Raw genomic sequence first — 20,285 nt, 5'->3', positions numbered from 1 at the left:
TTAAGTAGGAAGAAAAACAAAATTTGATGTATATTTTAAAAGATCACTCTAGCTGCTACATGATAAGAGGCAAGAGGGGAAGCAGTGAGACCAGTTAAACTATTGCATCAGACCAAGCAAAAAATGATAGAGGCTGTCTGCACTGGAGTGTTAGTAGTAGAAATAAAGAGAAGTGATCAGAGTCAGATTATTTTGAAAAGTAGAGAGAATAGGATTTGTTGATGAATGGAAATGGCAGGGTTAAGGAAAAGAACAGAATCAAGAATAGCTCCTAGGGCTAATATGTATTGGCTTATTTAAATCTCCCAACAATTCTATGATACGTGTACTATTATTATCCCCATTTTACAAATGAGAACACAAAAATTATTTAGAAGTCTGTAGTATCATATTTTTAGTCTGGGGTGGTATAGTAAAACCCAAAACAGAGCAGATTATCTCCTTCCTCTTTAAATGAAATTATTTGTACCTAGCTAGAAAAGAAAAACTGTTTTGAAAAATCTAAAGAATTTAAGGGAAAATTCTTTTTCATTTTTATATCACTTCTAAAGAAGGCCAGAAGTTAGTCAGTCAAAATTTACTGAATATATCTGTACTCAGGACCTACATCTCAAAGAAGCTCTGACCATAACATTGTTATTATATACTTTGAGTGTTACAGAGAATTACCAGATATAAGTACTCATCCAGTGTTACAGAGAATTACAAGATATAAGCACTTGTCCATTACTTTAAGGAGTTTGTTAGTTAATTATTTGAGGCATCAAGAAAGATACATAAGATCAGCAAACACCTATATAGAGTCAACCAGCATATTTATAGATAGACTTGATCAGCAAACACCTATATAGCATTATTAGAAAACAACAATCAACCACGATTCAAGCTGAGAAGTAGACCAATATGGCAAAAAGACCACAAGCTTAAATGAACCTGCACTTAGATCCTGCCTCTGCCACTTAAAAATGGCAGGCCCCTGGACATGTTGGAATCTCTGGGCTCCAGTTTTCATCTATAAAATGGGGATAATAATACCAACCTTGCAAAGTCATTACAAGGATTAAACGATATAATGATGTTAAGCATCTGACATAGTGCTAGGCACATAGCAGGTTGTCAATATTTGGCAGTCAACAAATGGTACTTAGTAGATTACTACTACTTAATAAATGTGAAAAGGATATCAGTAAAGGCATTATACATCAAATCAATCTGAAAATGTATTTCAATATACTTTGTTTCACTTAAAACTTTTCTTATTTTTTTCCCAAATTCTGATACCTCTGAGAATCCAAAGAATTCACAGCTGCTGCCACAGCCAAACCATTAGAGTAGTAATGGCAATTAGGGTTCACTTCTGCCAGTTCTGAACTAATTGTAGTAGCTTCCTGGAGCACAATGCTTATAAGGACTTTGAGGCCCAGATAAGAATTCACCAAGGCTTAGCAGGAAAGTATGCCACAGTTAATTAGCAATGTCTGTCATGGGCAAGGGCAAGGGAAGCATTCACACTTGTACCAAATATTTGCAATTTCAGAATTAGAGTATACATGTAGGCTTTAACATTAAGACAAAACTTCAGCAAAATGAATCTAGAGTCTTTAAGAGCATATTTTAGGTTACAGATACAAATGATAAAATCTATTTTGAGATTTCAGCCTGCAAGATGATTTCTGATCTGAAAAGAAGTTATCTTTCATTAGAGATCCATCTTGGAGGAAACCTACTTGTACTTTAAAGTTACTCATTACAACAGGGGGAAGTATAGGGGTTTAAAACCAAGTGAACCAAACAGTGTTTATTCAGGCCATAATTCAAATTACTGACCTTCTAGCACTCACAAAAACTCCTTAAGAGTGCTGGGACTTGCACCCTAAGGACAAAATGAAAAATATCAATCAAGCACATGAAGGCATAAAGCTAAATTCTGCTGCTCTGATATATAAGTGCTGCATCAATGTTATATTTAAAATGAAGGCACCACATTAACACAGGTGGAAATGTGTCTACCCTGAAAATATATTACCTATTTGAATTTGAATAAATTCCACAAATTCATAAATAATTATACTTAATATAAAAATCACTTCACCTACTATAATTCCTAAGTTGCCTTATACAGGATTTGTGACAAATCCAAAGTGAATGCAATAATGGCAACAGCCTTGGATAGATTTCAGAAAAATCCAATTATCCAAGCAAAAGAAAAACATAAAACTCTAAGAACATTTATTAGTCCTACCCATATCAGCTTGTCCACAAAATAATAAAAGTAACGGCATTGAGTACACAAGAAGTAAAAGAGTACAGTTTTACAACTGGAACATAGTAGGTGCTCAATAAATATTTGCAGAATGAATGAGTCTTATTTTCAATTTAATTTGTTTTAAACATTTGTTTTTTTTAACCATAGTAAGCCAAATCTAAGGTTCTGAACCTGAACTCTCATGGTATGGCTCACATATAACTTGGGAGATAAATATGCCCTCTTTTAAACATCACAGGTCTGAAAACCTCAACTATCCATTCTCAATTGAAAATTCAGAAGAAAAAAAATAAAAATAAATATATGGTAAAGTCAATGAACTTAAAAAAAGTTCACAAACTTCACTGAGTCCTCATCTACTACACGTATTTTTAGCTAAGTCTACCAAAGAAGACTGAAAAGTTAATAGTGTTAGGTGACATTTACTGAGCACTCACTGTATGTACTACATTGCTTTTTTTTTTTTTGAGATGGAGTTTAGCTCCTGTTGCCCAGGCTGGAGTGCAATGGCACAATCTTGGCTCACTGCAACCTCTGTCTCCTGGGTTCAAGCGATTCTCCTGCCTCAGCCTCCTGAGTAGCATGTGCCACCACGCCCGGCTAATTTTGTATTTTTAGTAGGGACAGCGTTTCTCCATGTTGATTAGGCTGGTCTCAGAACTCCTACCCTCAGGTGATCCGCCTGCCTCAGCCTCCCAAAGTGCTGGGATTACAGGTGTGAGCCACCACACCCGGCCTATGATCATCTTTATTTTATAAAGAAACAGGCTCAAGGGAGGTAGCTAAGCCAGTATTGGAACCAGATACATCTATTCGTTCATTAATTAATTTACTCATTCAACAAATATTAATTGGCACTTACTACATGCCAGGTACTATCCTAAATACTAGGGAATACATTGAAGAATAAGACAAAGTCTCTACCCTTAGCAGCTTATAGTCCCTGGGAGAAACAGAAGATAAACAACTTTGCAATATAATGTCAACTAGTTGTAAGTATAATGAATAACAATAAAACAGAGTACAGGAATAGAAGGATATGGATGGGAGGTAGGTACTCTTTTAGCTACAGCTTTGCTTTACTATTTCTCAAATACTAAATTAAAAGACTAGACAAGAAGCGGGGAAGAGAGAAGAATTACTGAGAAAATAAGATCCAGCAACAAAGGCAGTAAAAGCGTTATAGTAAATAGACTTAAAAATTCAGGGCATAGCAGACTGATGCCACCTAACATAGGGCCAGCTTAGAAAGCAATAACTATAATAGCATATAAAAAGTGACATTCAGAAAGATTATCTTGGAGTCATCAAATAAAAATGTAATAATTATCCTCAGTATAAAACTTAAGAAGTCATCAAAAATAGTTAATTTCTATATATGAAGGGATATGCTTCAATGAACTGACGAATTCATTTATTTGGAACAGGTCATTAATCAACAGTGTAAATAAACAAAACTCTACATTCCATAAAATACCTGCAAGGGAAGGAACTAACAATTGTTGAATACATACCTTATGTTGCTCTTTAAATATCCGATCTCATTTAATCCTTGCAATAATGTCCTAAGATGACATCATTCTCATCTCATAAATGAGTGAACATATTTAGAAAGACTGATGTATTTAGGTCACACTAGAAGAGATAGGGTTCTAACCCAGGACTCCTGACTCTCAAAGTTGTTTGATTCTAATACCATAACATAATCCCTCATCTTCAGACTGAAAATAGAATTACATCCCACAGGTCAGCTCATTATCACTTCCAGTTACTAATAATGATAATTTTTAATATATTATATGGTGACATCTTTGCAAGAAACTCAAGGAGGTTCTTTAAGGGGAAGTTACCACAGGAGTAAAGATTCAAAGGTTGAAAGACCATACACTGAACACAGAATTTACCTCCACTCCTTCCCAAAAATCCCTCTAAAACAGCATGAAGGGATTTTTTTTAAAAGGGAAAAGGCACATGAACCTATAAGGTCAAAACAAAAAGGAGACAACAGCTACAAAGTTTGGAAACTGAAAAACAGGCAAATAAGAATGGATTAAGCATATCTAAGAATGTAAAAACCTAAGGCAGTAAACAGTAACAAAAAATAAGGCAGCCTGCATTTGTGAGCCCCAGAAAGACTCAGGAATTGAGAACACCAGATGCTTCTGAAGTGGGGATAAACATGCAACTAAAGAGAGGAAAATTAGTTGAAAATCTATTTAAGAACCATTTAGATCCCTAGCTAATCTCCCCCATCCTAAGGGAAGGCTAAGAATTTACTGTCATGAGGGAGATTGACAAATCTAATGACATCAGGCACATCTGGGGGGCCAGGTACTACGCTAAAAACAGAGGAGATAAGTGAAGTATATATATCATGAATGGTGAGCCCACCCAGCCCTTTCCCTCTATTTAACCCCCAAACAAAACACTGCCACCCAGGCTTATATTACTCAAGGCAGGAAACTGGGATATTTCTGAACAATCCTACCAGTCCAAACAAAAGCCCTAAAGACAGTGACAAATGGTGGAGGTAAAGGGGTAGTGGATGTTTCTGAACAAAATAGTCCCGCTAGGTCAATTTACGATGAAAGTCACCAGTCAGCATGTCCCACCCATACACACAGAGCTTTCTGTCACCTTTTTAGTGCCTATTTTCATTCGTAAGCAGACAGCCAGACACTTAAAACTAAATAAAAGAGATCAAAACAAATAAATAAAAGGAACTTACAGAGAGAACATGAAAGAAGAAAATATTTAAAAAATTGTCATGAATCTCATTAGGTAAGAGAATACAATGCTTCTATGAAAGAGTAGGATGCTTTTTTTTTTTAAAGGAACTTTGAGAGAAAAAGAGTTACTAGAAATTTAAAGTATGAGAGCAAAAATGAAAAACTCTATAAATGTAGTGAAAAATAAAATTAAATGATAAAGAAAATAAAAATACTGAACATCTACTACATGCAAGGCTGTAACAATTTTTCATATATTATTTCATGTATTTACACCCAAAAATCCTATAAAATAAATACATTGCTTTCTCTGTTTTATAGATGAGAAAACTCGGGTAGAGAGTTTAGTGTTCCCACAGTCACGAAGCCAGTAAGTGACAAAAGCTGGGATCTGAATCCAAGAAGTCCAATTCCAAAATACAGGCTTTTTCCATTATATTAGAGTAGGAAAACAATGCAAACAAATGGAAAATGGAAATGAGAAAGATAAATGGATCAATCCAGGCAGTTCAATAGGCAAATAACAGGTGATCCAAAAAGAAAAAACAGAGACAAATCAAATAAATAACTCAAGAAATGTATCAGAATTGAAGGACATAAATATTCAGAATAAAAGGGCCCACTGAGTATACAACCTAATTGATGAAATAAAGACCCACACCAAGGAACATTACCTTGAAATTTCAGAATTCTGAAAGTTACTGAAAGTTTGTAAAGAGAAAAACAGTATCTGAAATTAGAATGGTACTGGACTTCCCAAAATCAATAATGAAAGCCAGAAGCCAACAGAGCAACAATACCTTCAAAAATTCACAGGGAAAATGACTTCCAACCTAGAATACTTTTCCTAGTTAAACCATAAAAAAAGTGGGAAGGTAGAATAAAGAAGTTTGCAGTCTACCATGCAAGGTCCCCAAAAATTTACTTTCCATCCACCCATACACCAGGTAGCTACTGGAGGATATGCTCTGGCAAAATGAGCAAAGAAACTAACAAAGAAGATCAGAATGATGGTTAAAGAGAGATCCCAGAAATATAGGTGTGCAACAAGCCTAGAGAGCCATTATGGTCCATCCAGATCAGTGTGGGAAGACAGAGGGGTCTAAAAACATGAAACTGACAAAATACTAATGACTTCAACATATTTAGAGAAGAGTTTAGGAATGAATTAATAACAGCATACAAAGAATTTAAAAAGAAGATAACAAAAGTTATTCACTTAATTATATCCTTCCTTTCTTCTGTGAAACACCTGACGACTTTACTACTTTGGCAAATTAAAATCTGAGTTGCTACAGGGAAGGTCATACAAATATAGGTTAAAATTTTTTTCTATTTTAAATTTTTTCCAAATAGGATTACAACTATAAAATAGAGCACAATTCTTAGAAGAGATTCGGCTAACTGTGTCATATTATGCAAGTCATTTAACATCGGAAAGCCTCATCTGCAAAAGTGAAATAATACCTATCCCAAAGCCTTATCTGGAGAATTAAACAAAGCAAAAGATGTGAACACCCCCAGCATAATGCCAAGCACATAGTAAGCACTCAGTGCATGTTTATTAAATCTGAATGATACTGTCTAAAAGAAACAATTGGCAGGCAGAGACTCCCTCCACCACATACCTTCTGTGTTGTTGTGTTTGTTGTCTGTGTTGACGGTTTAGTGAAGGTTATTTTCACAGGAGACATGTGGGGTGGTAAGGAGTTGGCAATGCTCTGCATGATGTTGCTCATCTTGGGACTACCACTCACAGGCACAGTGATCGTCTTTGAGACTGGAACAACGGCCTTTGGAACTTCCTTTAGAACAACAGGAGAGGAGCTGGAAGAGTTTGTTCGCCTTCGTTTTCTGGGTTTTTCATCTTCATCTGAACAGCTTACACCTGAAGGGCAATGACAATATTGCTGTATGTATACCAAACTAATCTTGCATTATAAACTTTATTTTTAAAATCCTTATATCATCCTTGTCCTCTCTCTGTCTTAAGCCGTTAGCCAATAAGTTCTATCAATCCTCCCTCAGAGAAGTGGTCTCTGAATGCCTTCCCTCCTTTCTTTTAAGAGAAAGTCTCACTCTGTCGCCCAGGCTGGAGTGCAGTGGTGTGATCTCAGCTCACTGCAACTTCTCCCTCCCAGGTTCAAGCGATTATTCTGCCTCAGCCTCCCAAGTAGCTGGGATTACATATGCCCGCCACCACAGTCAGCTAATTTTTATATTTTCAGTAGAGACAGGGTTTCACCATGTTGGCCCAGGCTGGTCTTGAACTCCTGACCTCAGGTGATCCACCCACCTTGGCCTCCCAAAGTGCTGGGATTACAGGTGTGAGCCACCGTGCCTGGCCTTCTCTCCTTTCTTTAAACCTATGGCCATGTCAGGCCTTCTTATCTCCTGCCTGTATCTTAGCAACAATCACCTAAAAGATGTCCATGCTTCCAGTCTGTCCACTTCTACCTACCCTCAATCCTACTACTAGTTGCAAAATTTCACATCTCATCATGCCTATGCACTGCCTAAAATCCTTTAGTAGTTTTTATCTCCCTACAAGATGAGGCACAAAATCATTACCGTATCATTCAAGACTCCATATCTTTCCAAGAACACAATACCTGTTACATCCAACCCCATGTACCCCTATAATCTTGGGATTCTGAACTGCTCACCATTCCCCAAAGCCACCTTAACCACATTCTACCCATCTCTGAGTATCCATATACTATTGTTCCTTGGGGAATACCACCTAACATCAACGACCTCTTCATCATTCTGCAATCATCATCCTACAAGCCATCTCCTTAGTGAAGCTTTCCCTTATTCCTCTAAGCAAAGCTAATCCACCTCTCCCCTAAGCTGTACCACTTACCAGATGGCAATGTGATTGTCTACATATCTCCCATTAGTAAGAGGCTCCCAGAGGGTAATGACTAAGTCTTATTGGTTTGTTTCCCCAGTATAGTGCCTTGCACATACAAAGTTAGGTAAATAAACAATTACATCTCAAACTAATGTTGTTGGTATGACTTCTGAGCATAAAGCAATAATCTTCCTGTTACTTAAAACTACATATTATGTGAAATAGTTTCTTCATGTTTGAGATGCACTTTCAGTATTTTACTTATTTATTTATTTATTTATGAGACAGAGTCTCACACTGTTGCCCAGGCTGGAGTGCAGTGGCATAATCTCAGCTCACCACAACCTCCGCCTCCCAGATTCAAGTGATTCTCCTGCCTCAGCCTCCCAAGTAGCTGGGATTACAGGCACCTGCCACCACACCTGGCTAATTTTTTGTATTTTTAGTAGAGACAAGGCTTCACCATGTTTGCAAGGCTGGTCTCAAACTCCTGACCTCGGGTGATCTGCTCACCTCGGCCTCCCAAAGTGCTGGGATTACAGGCATGAGCCACTATGCCTGGCCTAGTGTTTTCTTTTCTTTTCTTTTCTTTTAAGATGGAGGCTCACTCTGTTGCCCAGGCTAGAGTGCATGGCACGATCTCAGCTCACTGCAATCTCTGCCTCCCAGGTTCAAGTGATTCTCCTGTCTCAGCCTCCCAAACAGCTGGGATTACAGGCGCCCACCACCACACCTGACTAGTTTTTGTATTTTTAGTAGAGACAGAATTTCACCATGTTGGCCAGGTTGGTCTTGAACGCCTGACCTCAACTGATCCACCCACCTCAGCCTCCCAAAGTGCTGGGATTACAGGTGTGAGCTACTGAGCCCGGCTCCAGCCTAGTGTTTTAAAAATGATCAAAAAGTAGGTCTCTACAGTTATTTTAAAAGACCACCTTGGCTAAATCCGCAGAGATCAGATATAAATTTAATTAACAGTCCTAGATTCTGCGTTTTTTCTTTATGAACTAAAGCCTCAACTGTTTTTGTAGACTTTTAAAAAATCAAGTGAGAAACATGAAACATAGCAACTTAACATAGAAAATCTCTGCAGAGCAGACATAAACAATTATATAGCATGACTCATGAAATTAGTAATAAAATATAACCCCTACGCCTTCAATTTTTTAACTCTTAATTTAAACAGGGCTGACAAAGACCTAGAATTGTTTCTGTCTAAAACAGCAATGAAAATCAAATCTTAATCTCCAGTTGTCAACCTCCAGTTGACAGGAAAATCAAAGCAAAAAATAAAATTTAAAAAGATTCTGGCTTTCTCAGTTTCTGTCTCTCACTTCCTCTCTCACCATGGGATCTCTCTGCATACACCTGCTCTCTTTCCACTTTCTGCCATGAGTTGAAGCAGCATAAGATCCTCACCCAAACTTGGACTTTCCAACCAGCAGAATCGTGAGTCAAATCAACCACTTTTCTTTTTTTTTTCTTTTTTTTTTGAGACAGAGTCTTGCTCTGTCGCCCAGGGTGGAGTGCAGTGGCACAATCTCGGCTCACTGCAACCTCTGCCTCCCGGGTTCAAGCAATTTTCCTGTCTCAGCCTCCCGAGTAGCTGGGACTACAGGCATGTGTCACCACGCCCAGCTAATTTTTTGTTGTTGTTGTATTTTTAGTAGAGACGAGGTTTCGTCAGGTTGGCCAGGCTGGTCTTGAACTCCTGACCTCAGGTGATTTGCCCGCCTCGGCCTCCCAAAGTGCTAGGATTACAGGCATGAGCCACCGTGCCCGGCCCCTTTTCTTTATAAATTACAAAATATATATATAAAGCAACACTGTCTTAACACAAATTAAAAACAAAAAAATGAAAAAAAAATGAACAGGACACCAAACTGCTTCATAGGGTAGAATCAAGGAATTAAAAACTACAAACAAAAGAAACTTCAAAAATTACAGTCAATTAGAAATAAAGATAGGCTCTCTAGAATGTTTCACTGACTATAACAGCTGGATAATACATTATATAAAATAATCTAAGAAAATACTACAAAGATTTAAATTATAGGAGAAATATTGAATAAATTACATAAGCACATTCCTTCAGTTTCTATTCACAACATTTCTATTTCATGATAATCAAAAAAGTGAATTCTTAAGGATAGCACAGTTCAAAGGCAGATTACCCACAGACAATGAAAATGAAGTCACTTCTGAAACCCCAGAACTGATTAAAAAAGCAATATATACCTAGTCACATGTAAAGGAAGGAATTCTTTAAAATCTTCAAAAACTAACCTACTAACAGCTAGTGGACCAACGATTTAATCCAGGAAGGCAGGTCTAATCAGAGCCTAGACTGCAGCATTCAGCCAAGAAGGCCCTGATAACACTGAGAATATCACTTACTTTTGACATAAACAGTACTTCCACTTGGCAAGACAACTACATTGGAGGCAGGACTGGCAGGTCTTGGAGACTTAACCGTTGCTATGCTGCCACTTGGAACAGGGGTAGAGGTTGGGGTTGACGTGGTACTTGTGTAGGAATAGCAAACCACTACTGAAGGAACGATAAAAAAGTTTGCTGTTAACTTTCACCAAAACTGTCCAGGCATACAAAAAAATTATTTTTATTGCAGGCCAATTTTAACATTTTCATGTGATCAGAAGTCAGAGGCCAGTACTAGGTATTAGGTCCACAGATTAAAAGGCATTAATAACCTTTCCTGAAAATTATCACTTAAATAGATTTTTCCCAAGTATTTAACAGCTTGTCTACAGGTGACATTGCTGATGGAGAAAAACACAGTTACAAAGAAATAAAGTTTAAAATTATACTGAGAAAAAATGAAAATAATTTTCACTCATGGCAGGAGTGGGACAACAGGCACTTACTTGTATTCCCTTTTAATACTAATAGCAGCACCAATGATATGGGTGGATAATTTTTCCCTAACCTTAGCAATTTCCAACGTGGCCACTAGGAAACAATCAAGGTAACGTTCTTTTCTATAAATCAACTCACTAGTCATTGCCATCCAAGCAGCACAACAACTCAACTAAAATAATGACAACATCATATTTCAACCTATCATTCAACGAAGGGATACAGCTAAACAACAGTAAGAATAAGTTACAGGCATCATTTGTTAAGTACCACACACTAAATCCTTTCCATACATCTTCACTAATTCTCACAATATCGCATTCTCATTTTAAAGATGAGGAACCCAAGGCTCACAGAAGCTCAAACTTGCTGGAGGTCATACAGCTAGGAAATGACAAATTAAGATTCAAACATGGATTTGACTAGTGGAAACTCTGTATTCTTTTCACTCTACCTGAGAGTCAGTAGATGAAAGAACTCGATGGAGGCCAAGTTTATACACTGTCTTCCTCCAAATATACCTTTTCTCACCCTAAAACAGAGCCTGTCATGCATAAAAAGAGTGTCTTACTCTGTTTCATGGCCATTGCTAGGTAAGCAAAGACAATTCCCCAGAGTAACCTGACAAATGCATTGTTTTTAGGGTCATTGTCATGCAACATCAAACTAAACTACTTGAGTCAATCCAAATATGCTCTCTCAAATTTAATATTACTCTTGGTGGCCTCTAGAGAATTGGAGGATTTTTAAAGCATGTGTCAATTACTAGATAAATAATGATAAAACCCTTCTGCCAGGGAATGGATTCAGCACATTCATTAACCAGAACAAAGAAGTAGCATATATCACTGATTCCAGAAAATGAAAACAGCTTTATTTTCTAAAGCTATCAGTTCAGAATCATTTTTTAGTAGCTAAATGACTTCTGTTACTTTATTTATTTTCTAATGTCATCCATTAAGGCCTTCTATTCATTTTTAACAAGACACACTGATATCAAAAATCCATTCCGAGGTTTTTGCAATTTTGATGATTAACATAATTCACACCTTCGACAAAAGGGAGACCTAAATTTTGTCTAAGACTAAAAACCTGGCAGTCTAATTTCAGAATTAGAGTTTCCTACTATGTTTCATAACCTTTAAACACTAGAATAAAAGTAGATGAAAAATAAGACAACTTTTCTGAAAATTTTCTTGAAGATTCTAAGAAAAGTAATCTCTAACACAGGCATATTTTTCTACTCACCTTCCTTGCTTCCTGTTTCTGCAGGCACTGGAAGAGATGCATTATGCTGGATAGCTGCATTAGCAACAGCATTAGCTGTTACAGTAAAGGCGGTTTGGGGAACGAGCCGGGGCATCAGTGGTACCAATCGACGACCTTCAATGGACCATTCTGAAGAGCTATTAGGTCCAGACATACTAAACAAAAAAGAAAGCGCTGCTACAAGGGTTTTCAATCACTAAAAACAAATCAAACATATATGCTCAAACATATATAACTTTTTAAATTATAAAAAGTGCCCTGAGTGAATAGGAGAGGCTTTATTTTAAGCAAGCAAGATCAAAATTATGAATAATTATAATTCAAGGAATGTCACATACTTAGGTTCTTACACAGTTTATTCTATAATCTGAATCTTATCACGAACATAACTGAAACTACAAGAAATCTTCCTATGCCTTCTAAATAAATATCGGCCTTGGTTTCATTAACTTAAATCTGCTATCACTAATGAAAACTAGTATTTCAACTAATTTTTGGAAGTTAATTTTATAATTAACACGAGAAAGTAAAAAGCACTTATAATTGTAAAAGTCAGATTTTCCTTAATTAAGGATGGAATTCACTGAATCTTTTGAAAATTATCTAACTGCCTGCATGGCCAGAGGTTCTAAGGCTTTCAAACAAGGGAAACTGAGGCAGTAAACGAGGGAGCCTAAGTAGACAAGAACAGAAGAGTGCTGTATATATAACCGTATGTGTCACTGACAATGTATTGTTATTATCCTTCCTGTTAAAAACAGACTAGATCTAACGACACTAGAAGAAACGCACCATTACTTTTATTTATTTATACCACCCTTCACTCTAAGAAGGAATTGAGACAATTGAACTCTCTCTCTAAGCAAACACCACTCTCAGTTTCTCTACCCTAAATTCCTTGAGCAAATTTTATTCCAAGAATCCAACCAGAGGTTGGAATATCAAAAGGTAGTTGTATCACTTCTCTTAATTTGGCTCCATGAAAGACCCTGACTAATGATTAGTGCTGAAGTTTAAATTCACTCAGAAATAATCAATCTCTTCACTAAATCAGAAATATTTCTGCATTTGAAACCATAGGTTCTTCAAACTAACTTAGAGTTTAAGACTCTGTATGTCCACCCATTCTCAGATTTAGATAAGAGTATAAAAGCCGTTGTTAGTGGGCAATGGAAAAATGATAATGCTAATAACGATAGTAATGATGATAGTTATCATTAAGCACTTATGTCAAGGATTGTTCTAAACATATTACATGTATTAACTCTTCAATCCTATGAATTTGGTAGTATTATTACCTCCATTTTACAGATGAGGAAACTGAGTCAGAGATATCAAATAACTTGCCTAAGGTCACACAACTAGTAAATGTCTCCTTCGACCAGCATAATCATACTACTGAAATTATTTGACAGATAAGTAGAAAGTATAAAATTTTTCAAATGGGTTTTGCCTTTGATGTATACCAACTGGATACTGCTGTTGAATTACTACCAACTTTCATTGAATGGAATAAATCACTTTTACAATTTAAGGATTTAAGTTCAGCTCAGAAAGGAATTTCTAAGAGCCGATGAATCCAGTTGGGTTACTGTGGATAATGTGTAAATTCCTTTATGGTTTAACATAGTCCTACCTAAGACAAAGGAAAGGGGAATTCCTAAAACTTCAGTAACACTCACAAATTTGTTATTATATAATCCCCAAGTTGATGCTACTTTTGAAACAAAGAATGGTACAAACAAGAAAGAGACAGAAAAGCTCATTGTTAGAGGAAAAAATTCTAAAAACTATTCAGCATATTCTTGGCTTACTTTTATTTTGCTATCAGTTTATTATAATATCACTAATAAGCTTGCTTGGTGAGAGTTTACCACACAAATTAAGTGACATCTACACTTACCTGGTGCATTGTTTAAGTGGTGGCAGAAATTATGGAAGATTAATAATTTGAAGCACATGAACATATGCTACTGAAAAGACAAAACTTGCAGTGCAAAAGACACAACTGCAACTTTTAGAAAGATCTATAAATCTTCCAAATTTCTACTCATGCAAACATGCTCAAACTTTGAGTGAAAAGTTAAGTATCATGTTAGAATTAGATCAGAAATTCCTATTTGCTTAGTAATGAAGATGTAAGTGTAAATATGCATTAGTTACACAAGTTATCTAAACTAGATTTTATAGACTAAACATCTTCCTGGAGGGCTTCACTGAGATACTTTAGTGTGAGTATAAGAATGTCTCTCTATTTATACTAAGTATGACAGGGGAAACCTTGCTCCAGTCCCTTTTCTGAGAAATCTAAGGTTATACTAATGAAACTACCTTGGCCCACATATCCTTTGGTGTATAAGGCACCAGTAAGAAATCCTCATCCTCACACAGAAACTGACGCAGTATCCTGTGAATGTCTGAGTGATGGGGAAAGGATTAGGAGAGCAGAAATTCCAGATAGACACTTTCTCCTGAATCTAGAGACAACATGGGCAAGAGTGGTCCAATTAAAAAATCCGAAGCTCGTTGACATCCAAGGCGTTAATACTGTAACACTCTGACATAATTAAAAACTGAATTAAGAGTATCAAACTACTTAATAAGTGGCCTGGTGCCAAACAATAAACACATATTATGTTTCAAGCCACAAGAAAGGCTTTTCTTTGATCCCAGATATCCCACTCCTTTTGTTTCCCCCTCCTTTGTGCTCAATCTTCTCAGCTTTCTCATCACCTTTCAACCACATTCCTTCAGGCCTAAACTCCTATTTTGAGTGGGGGGAGGGGAGGGGAGGAGAAAGGGAATGCAGTCAGTTCAGGCGCATTCCTTTAGCTGTTTTTCTAGGCTTGGAGTATGAAGCCCTCCTATAGATAATGTTTGGCTCTGTTGCTGCTTCTGAGGGGAAGAGGGCAGAGGAGATGGAAAGAATGAGAGATCTATTCCTTCCTCACCAATCCCCACTCACTGACCCCTTGAGCTCAACAAGTAAATAAAACATCTGATCCAACTAAAACAATAATATATTAAAACAAGAATACAGAAAAACCTAAGAAGCTCAAAATTATACACTGAAGTAAACTCTTTTCAAAAAAATGAAATTTATGTATTAAAGAAATCAGAAAGGAGAGGAAACACAGGCAGATAAAAGCCAACTCTCAATTATCCATGCTGATGGAGAGAGGAGGGAAAGGGAGAGGTCAAACAGATTAAAGAAACTCATATATTATCCAAAAATATTTTGGCAAATACTTGTAAATTCTTCCACCAAACCTTTTCCAGGACAACTAACAAGTAGTAAAATGACTAATTAAAATTTTCACCTCCTCTCCCTTCCCACCCTCTGACTAGAGGTACTCCCAAGCAGCAAAATGGCTAAAGGGTGGGCAGTATTAGGAGGGGGAGGAGGGGAAGAGAAGGAAAGCAAGGGGCATGGTTAATTCATAAATGGAATAATGTGCCCCTGAATAATTGAGAGCTTCAATTTGGAAATAAATACAAGAAAAAGCCTGAAATAATAATAACCTATTTGCATACCTGTAACTTGGTCTTTCACCCAAATATAAGGATAAATTCATTCTTTAAAGGGGAAAAAAGGAAAAGGAGACTAAATAAATGTTATCCTTTAAGTATGAAACTGATGCATCAACTTACAACTAGTTGCCCCACAATACCATTCCAGTGCTTCTACAATACTAATTTGTTTCTAAGTGCCTCTGAATGCAAGCTAAGGTTTACTACTTTATTCTCTAGCACATAAATTTCCTATTACCAGTTTTCAAATTAGAATCTAGGCTCAGTTACCATTACTTCTAGAACACCCCAATTCAAAAGCTTAGAGCAAATTAAAGAAGGAACACATTGATTAATATTTGAGTGTTTCAACCATGTTAGCCTAGCAACTAGATTACTAAATGTCTCTAATGGAAAATTCCCAAATTTCTACAGTGCATACCTACCAGTGAAGAATCTCAAAATTCCACAATAAACAGCTCAACCTTCAAACTATGCTGTTGAAAAGGTAGCACCCCATTTTATGTTAAGTAAAATGAGGGACAGTGAAGCACAAGATGAAGCTCTTTGGGGTCAATTCAAATATTGCCAATTGACTTAAATACAATGTTTAAGTTATCACATTATGGAAATGCACTGAATTTTTCCCTTTAGTTTTATTTAACATTAAAACATAAAAATAAAAAACGAATTATACCATAACATATTTTATGAAATGTTTTATCATCTTATATAAACATTTAAAGGCTAATTTCTGTTCCTCTGTATTCTTTAGGAGGCACTGTCTCCATACATACTCAATTAAGGCTTAATCCCTGCCCTCAATCCTCTACCACCCTCCACCCCTCCTCTTAAATAGTTATAATTATCAGAAAACAATTTGGTAAGAATCTTTAATCGTTTTTTTTTTTTTGACTTTTTAAAAATAAATTAAGAGATGTTATATTCATATTTCTTAAAGACAGAACACAAATTTTACACTTTTTTCTGAATCTCAAAATACATGAAATAATGAGTCAGATATCAAAAAAGTTACAACGCCTATTTATAAGGTAATAACATATCAAATACCATTACAAAGAACCTCTAAAGGGCTTTCATTTTTAGGGGACACAATACTTTGTTACTGAACTTGGCCTCAAGTAAGTGAATCATCTGCTAAATTGTGGTGATTTTTAGTTAGACAGATTACATTGTAACAGGTTTTGACCTGAGTACTTAAAGCTTGCCTAACCAAATGCAAAAAAAAAACCAACTGAGTAAACAGTTAATATTACTTTTACTGCTATGATCAGGATCCCTGAGTATAGAGATATTGTTACTTAAAAGACTCAGGAATCTGCTACACAATAGGAAGACTGTTTCAAAACTGTGTTATACTATGTCATAAAAAATCAGGGATGGTACGACTAATGGCTTACTTATGTGCAATTGTTGTTAACCGTTCATCGTTTACTGCTCTCCGAACTTCAGCACGGTGGCGTTCTGTTGAGATGCTATGAAGAAAAATAGCCATTATAGAACTCTGCCAAGCAGGCAGCTCTTTTCTATACTTTCATTAATGTTTAAGTCAACATTTTTGGGGGGAGAAGGGGGACAAGATTGCTTTGTGAAAAGATATAGACAGGAGTCTAATATATATCTTCAAATGCTTTAACATCTTAGAAAAGGATTCATACTAATTCTGTGTAACTGAAGAAAATATTTAGTTGCAAATTAGAAATCATAGGAAGACAAATTCAGCCTGATATCAAGGTATTACTTCCAAATCTCAGAAATGTCAGACCATGGGTAAGATTAGCAGAGCTTCCTGCTATCTAAACATGCAAACAGATGCTGAATGGCTTCCTAATTGTGACTGCTGAGAAGAGGATTTTGTCACAAGAGAGTTTTCTAAGGTCTTTTCTAAAGCTTAGGAGTCTATAATTTAATGTTCAATGAATATAATAAACAAATGGAGTGGCAAGATAATCTGTTTCCTGTGGCTACATGCTATACAACTTAACACCAGGGTAATATTCCTTTATTATTCAATACTTTAGCTGCATATCTTCTACATTACATTATGTTACCAATGGTAAAAATGTGCTTATATTAATCCTGATTAAACACATGTAAAGTTAATAATAGTAAACAACTTTTTAAAAGGTTATACCCATTCCATTCATAAATACTCAATAAAATGAATACCACTCTTCAAATTGTATTCCATACTATTTAAGCTAAATCTCTAATATGGACCAAAACAGAATTAAGAGGCTACAAAACAGAATTTATGAGAAATATAAACAACAAACAAATACAAATTGTTAACTATGAAGACAGTAAGATTGAGAATTTGGCTGAATAACATCCCTGTATTAATGTTAAGTAACAGGAACAGCCTCTTCCATATTTTCACTTAAAAAAGACTATATTTAAGGCCATGACCACATAATCACTACCCATTTATGTAAATTAAGGCATCTTCCTCACATCACCTCTTCCCTCCAACAAATGCCACTCTAGATCATCATATCCAGTTACTGCTCTTCTTTCCTTCACCTATGTCAAAAGAACCTCCCTTACCCAGGTGGGCCAAAAGTAAGATAAACTGCCTTCAAGTCTTTCTGAAGAGTTTGCATGCTCTTCATTCTGGATTACACAATAAATGGTAAGTTATACAATTTTCTGTAACAGAGCACACAACTTGGACAGTCTCTTAGCACCAACAATTTGAACACCTCTGTTCTTCAACTTAATTTGACAGTTACTTAATTTGAGAGTGGTAAGTAATAAAATCCCTCAAAATGAAATTTCTAGAGTCTCACAAACGTTTACAATAATTTACCTAAGAACTTTTGATAGTTCTCCAAGAAGATCTTTCTTTTCCTTGGTGAGATCCCCCTGTGCCCGAAGTGCACTGATAACTCCAGCATATGCCTCCAATTCTAGAAGAAGAAAATTATTTTATCAAGATAGGCCTTTAATATTTTAATACTATGGCTATGTATAGTGAAGCTTCAGGGCAAAAAAACTAAAAATAATTAAATACAAATATTGTTTTAAATTCCTTTCAAAAATTTTATCTAATAACATTAAAATGTGACTTCTATAATTTTATATTTTGTTTTTCATTGCCTCACAGAAGTCATGTATATAAAATGTTTAGGTAGAAAAATCTAACAGTAGGATATTTTGTTTCACACATTGTCACTAAAAAACATATAACACAAATGATACCAACAACTGGGAATAGGCACCAAGTGATGTAACAAGGCTGAGAAGTTTTCAGCATTACTAAAAGGTATCTTCATTAATCAACTCTTAAAATAATTCCTTAGGCTTGCCTAAGAATTCAAACTATAGTCTACCTCCCTTCTGTGTAATTGAAAGTACTGTAAATAGTATGCAATGGAAAAAATATTGGAACAAAATATTCTGGCTCCAGCACTGCCACTTATTAGTTGTGTGACATTTCAACAAGTCTTTTCTCATCTCTAAACCGGTTTCCTTACCTAGAAGGGACTTTGTAGGTACCCTCCAGAAGTAAGATCCTCTGCATCTATAAAAACTATCATAAAAATGACTAATTGGGAAACATAAACATGAAATGCTCTTGCAGCAACTAGGACATAATATACTGAATCCTAATACTAGACATCTTCATTTCACTCTCTCCACAGAAATAACCATTAAGAAATAAAACTGTCAGGCCGGGCGCAGTGGCTCATGCCTGTAATCCCAGCACTTTGGGAAGCCGAGGCGGGCAGATCACCTAAGGTCGGGAGTTCGAGACCAGACTGACCAACATGGAGAAACCCCGTCTCTACTAAAAATACAAACTTAGCTGGGCATGGTGGTGGGCGCCTGTCATCCTGGCTACTTGGGAAGCTGAGACAGAAGAATGGCTTGAACCCGGGAGGCAGAGGTTGCAGTGAACCGAGGTGGCACCACTGCACTCCAGCCTGGGCAACAGAGAGAGTCCGTCTCAAAAAAAAAAAAAAAAAAAAAAAAAAGAAAGAAAGAAAGAAAACTGTCAGTCTCCAGGACTGGTTAAAATATAAAACCAAAAGTCCCCAGTGGCCTCCAATGAACTATACATGCCTCTCAGTGTCGTCCTTGTTTACTACCCTTGTGTAGTACCCTCCCACATTGACTCTAGTCTTGGCATATGACTTGCTTTGGCCAAGGGAACAACAGCAAACATGATGCAAACAGAAGCTTGCTAAGTACTTGCACACAGGGCCTTGCTCTTTAGGAACCAGCTTTGAGATCACCAAGCTGTGAAGAAGCCCAGAATGAAAAGCCACATGAAGAGAGATTCCAGCTACCTCAGCTGAGCCTAGTCCACATATAAGCTACCACTGAATACCTGAAAGGACTCAGACAAGGCCAGCAACCCACAGAAAGGCAAGAAATAATAAAACAGTTGTTTTAAACCATTAACTATGAAACAGATATATCTGAGCAAACCAAGAATGGTGGGAAATAAATGTCCAAACTAGAGTTGTTTTCATAGTCAAGTTATTATGAGTATTTGCTATTTGCCAATATCTGACACACAAGAGAAACTCAAAAAATGTGAGCCAAATAATGAACAAGTGCCCACAGACTAAGTACTACACCAATAATAAACTAATAGTCTCATTCAGTTGATATTATTCACAGTTCTGTCAAAAATAAGCTTTATATAGAAGACTGGGCTGGGCTGCCTACCTTAAATATTTTTACATTAAATAGAAATATCTGGCCAGGTCCAGGCATGGTGGCTCACACCTATAATCCCAGCACTTTG

At 36.4% G+C, this 20,285-nt stretch overlaps 1 protein-coding gene across 32 annotated transcripts in view; it reads right to left on the bottom strand.

The window, feature by feature from the left end:
* EMSY (EMSY transcriptional repressor, BRCA2 interacting) overlaps window positions 1–20,285 on the bottom strand; it is a 107,630-nt gene that overhangs the window by 81,043 nt on the left and 6,302 nt on the right. For 10 of the 32 annotated variants that reach the window (XM_063671233.1, XM_063671234.1, XM_063671228.1 and 7 more), the window contains exons 3-8: window positions 18,339–18,438; window positions 16,930–17,004; window positions 15,533–15,574; window positions 11,978–12,153; window positions 10,250–10,402; window positions 6,624–6,883 (exon numbers count right to left, since the gene is read on the bottom strand). In XM_063671233.1, coding sequence (XP_063527303.1) covers window positions 6,624–6,883; window positions 10,250–10,402; window positions 11,978–12,153; window positions 15,533–15,574; window positions 16,930–17,004; window positions 18,339–18,438 — 806 coding nt within the window. The remainder of the gene's footprint in view (window positions 1–6,623; window positions 6,884–10,249; window positions 10,403–11,977; window positions 12,154–15,532; window positions 15,575–16,929; window positions 17,005–18,338; window positions 18,439–20,285) is intronic. The other 22 variants (XM_054439848.2, XM_063671230.1, XM_063671247.1 and 19 more) reach the window with 5 other exon arrangements.

This window comes from Pongo pygmaeus, chromosome 9 (assembly GCF_028885625.2).
Source record: "Pongo pygmaeus isolate AG05252 chromosome 9, NHGRI_mPonPyg2-v2.0_pri, whole genome shotgun sequence".
NCBI classification, from domain to species: Eukaryota; Metazoa; Chordata; class Mammalia; order Primates; family Hominidae; genus Pongo; species Pongo pygmaeus.
Note: the sequence above shows the minus strand (reverse complement) of the source record. Positions and strands in the feature narration are given on the sequence as shown.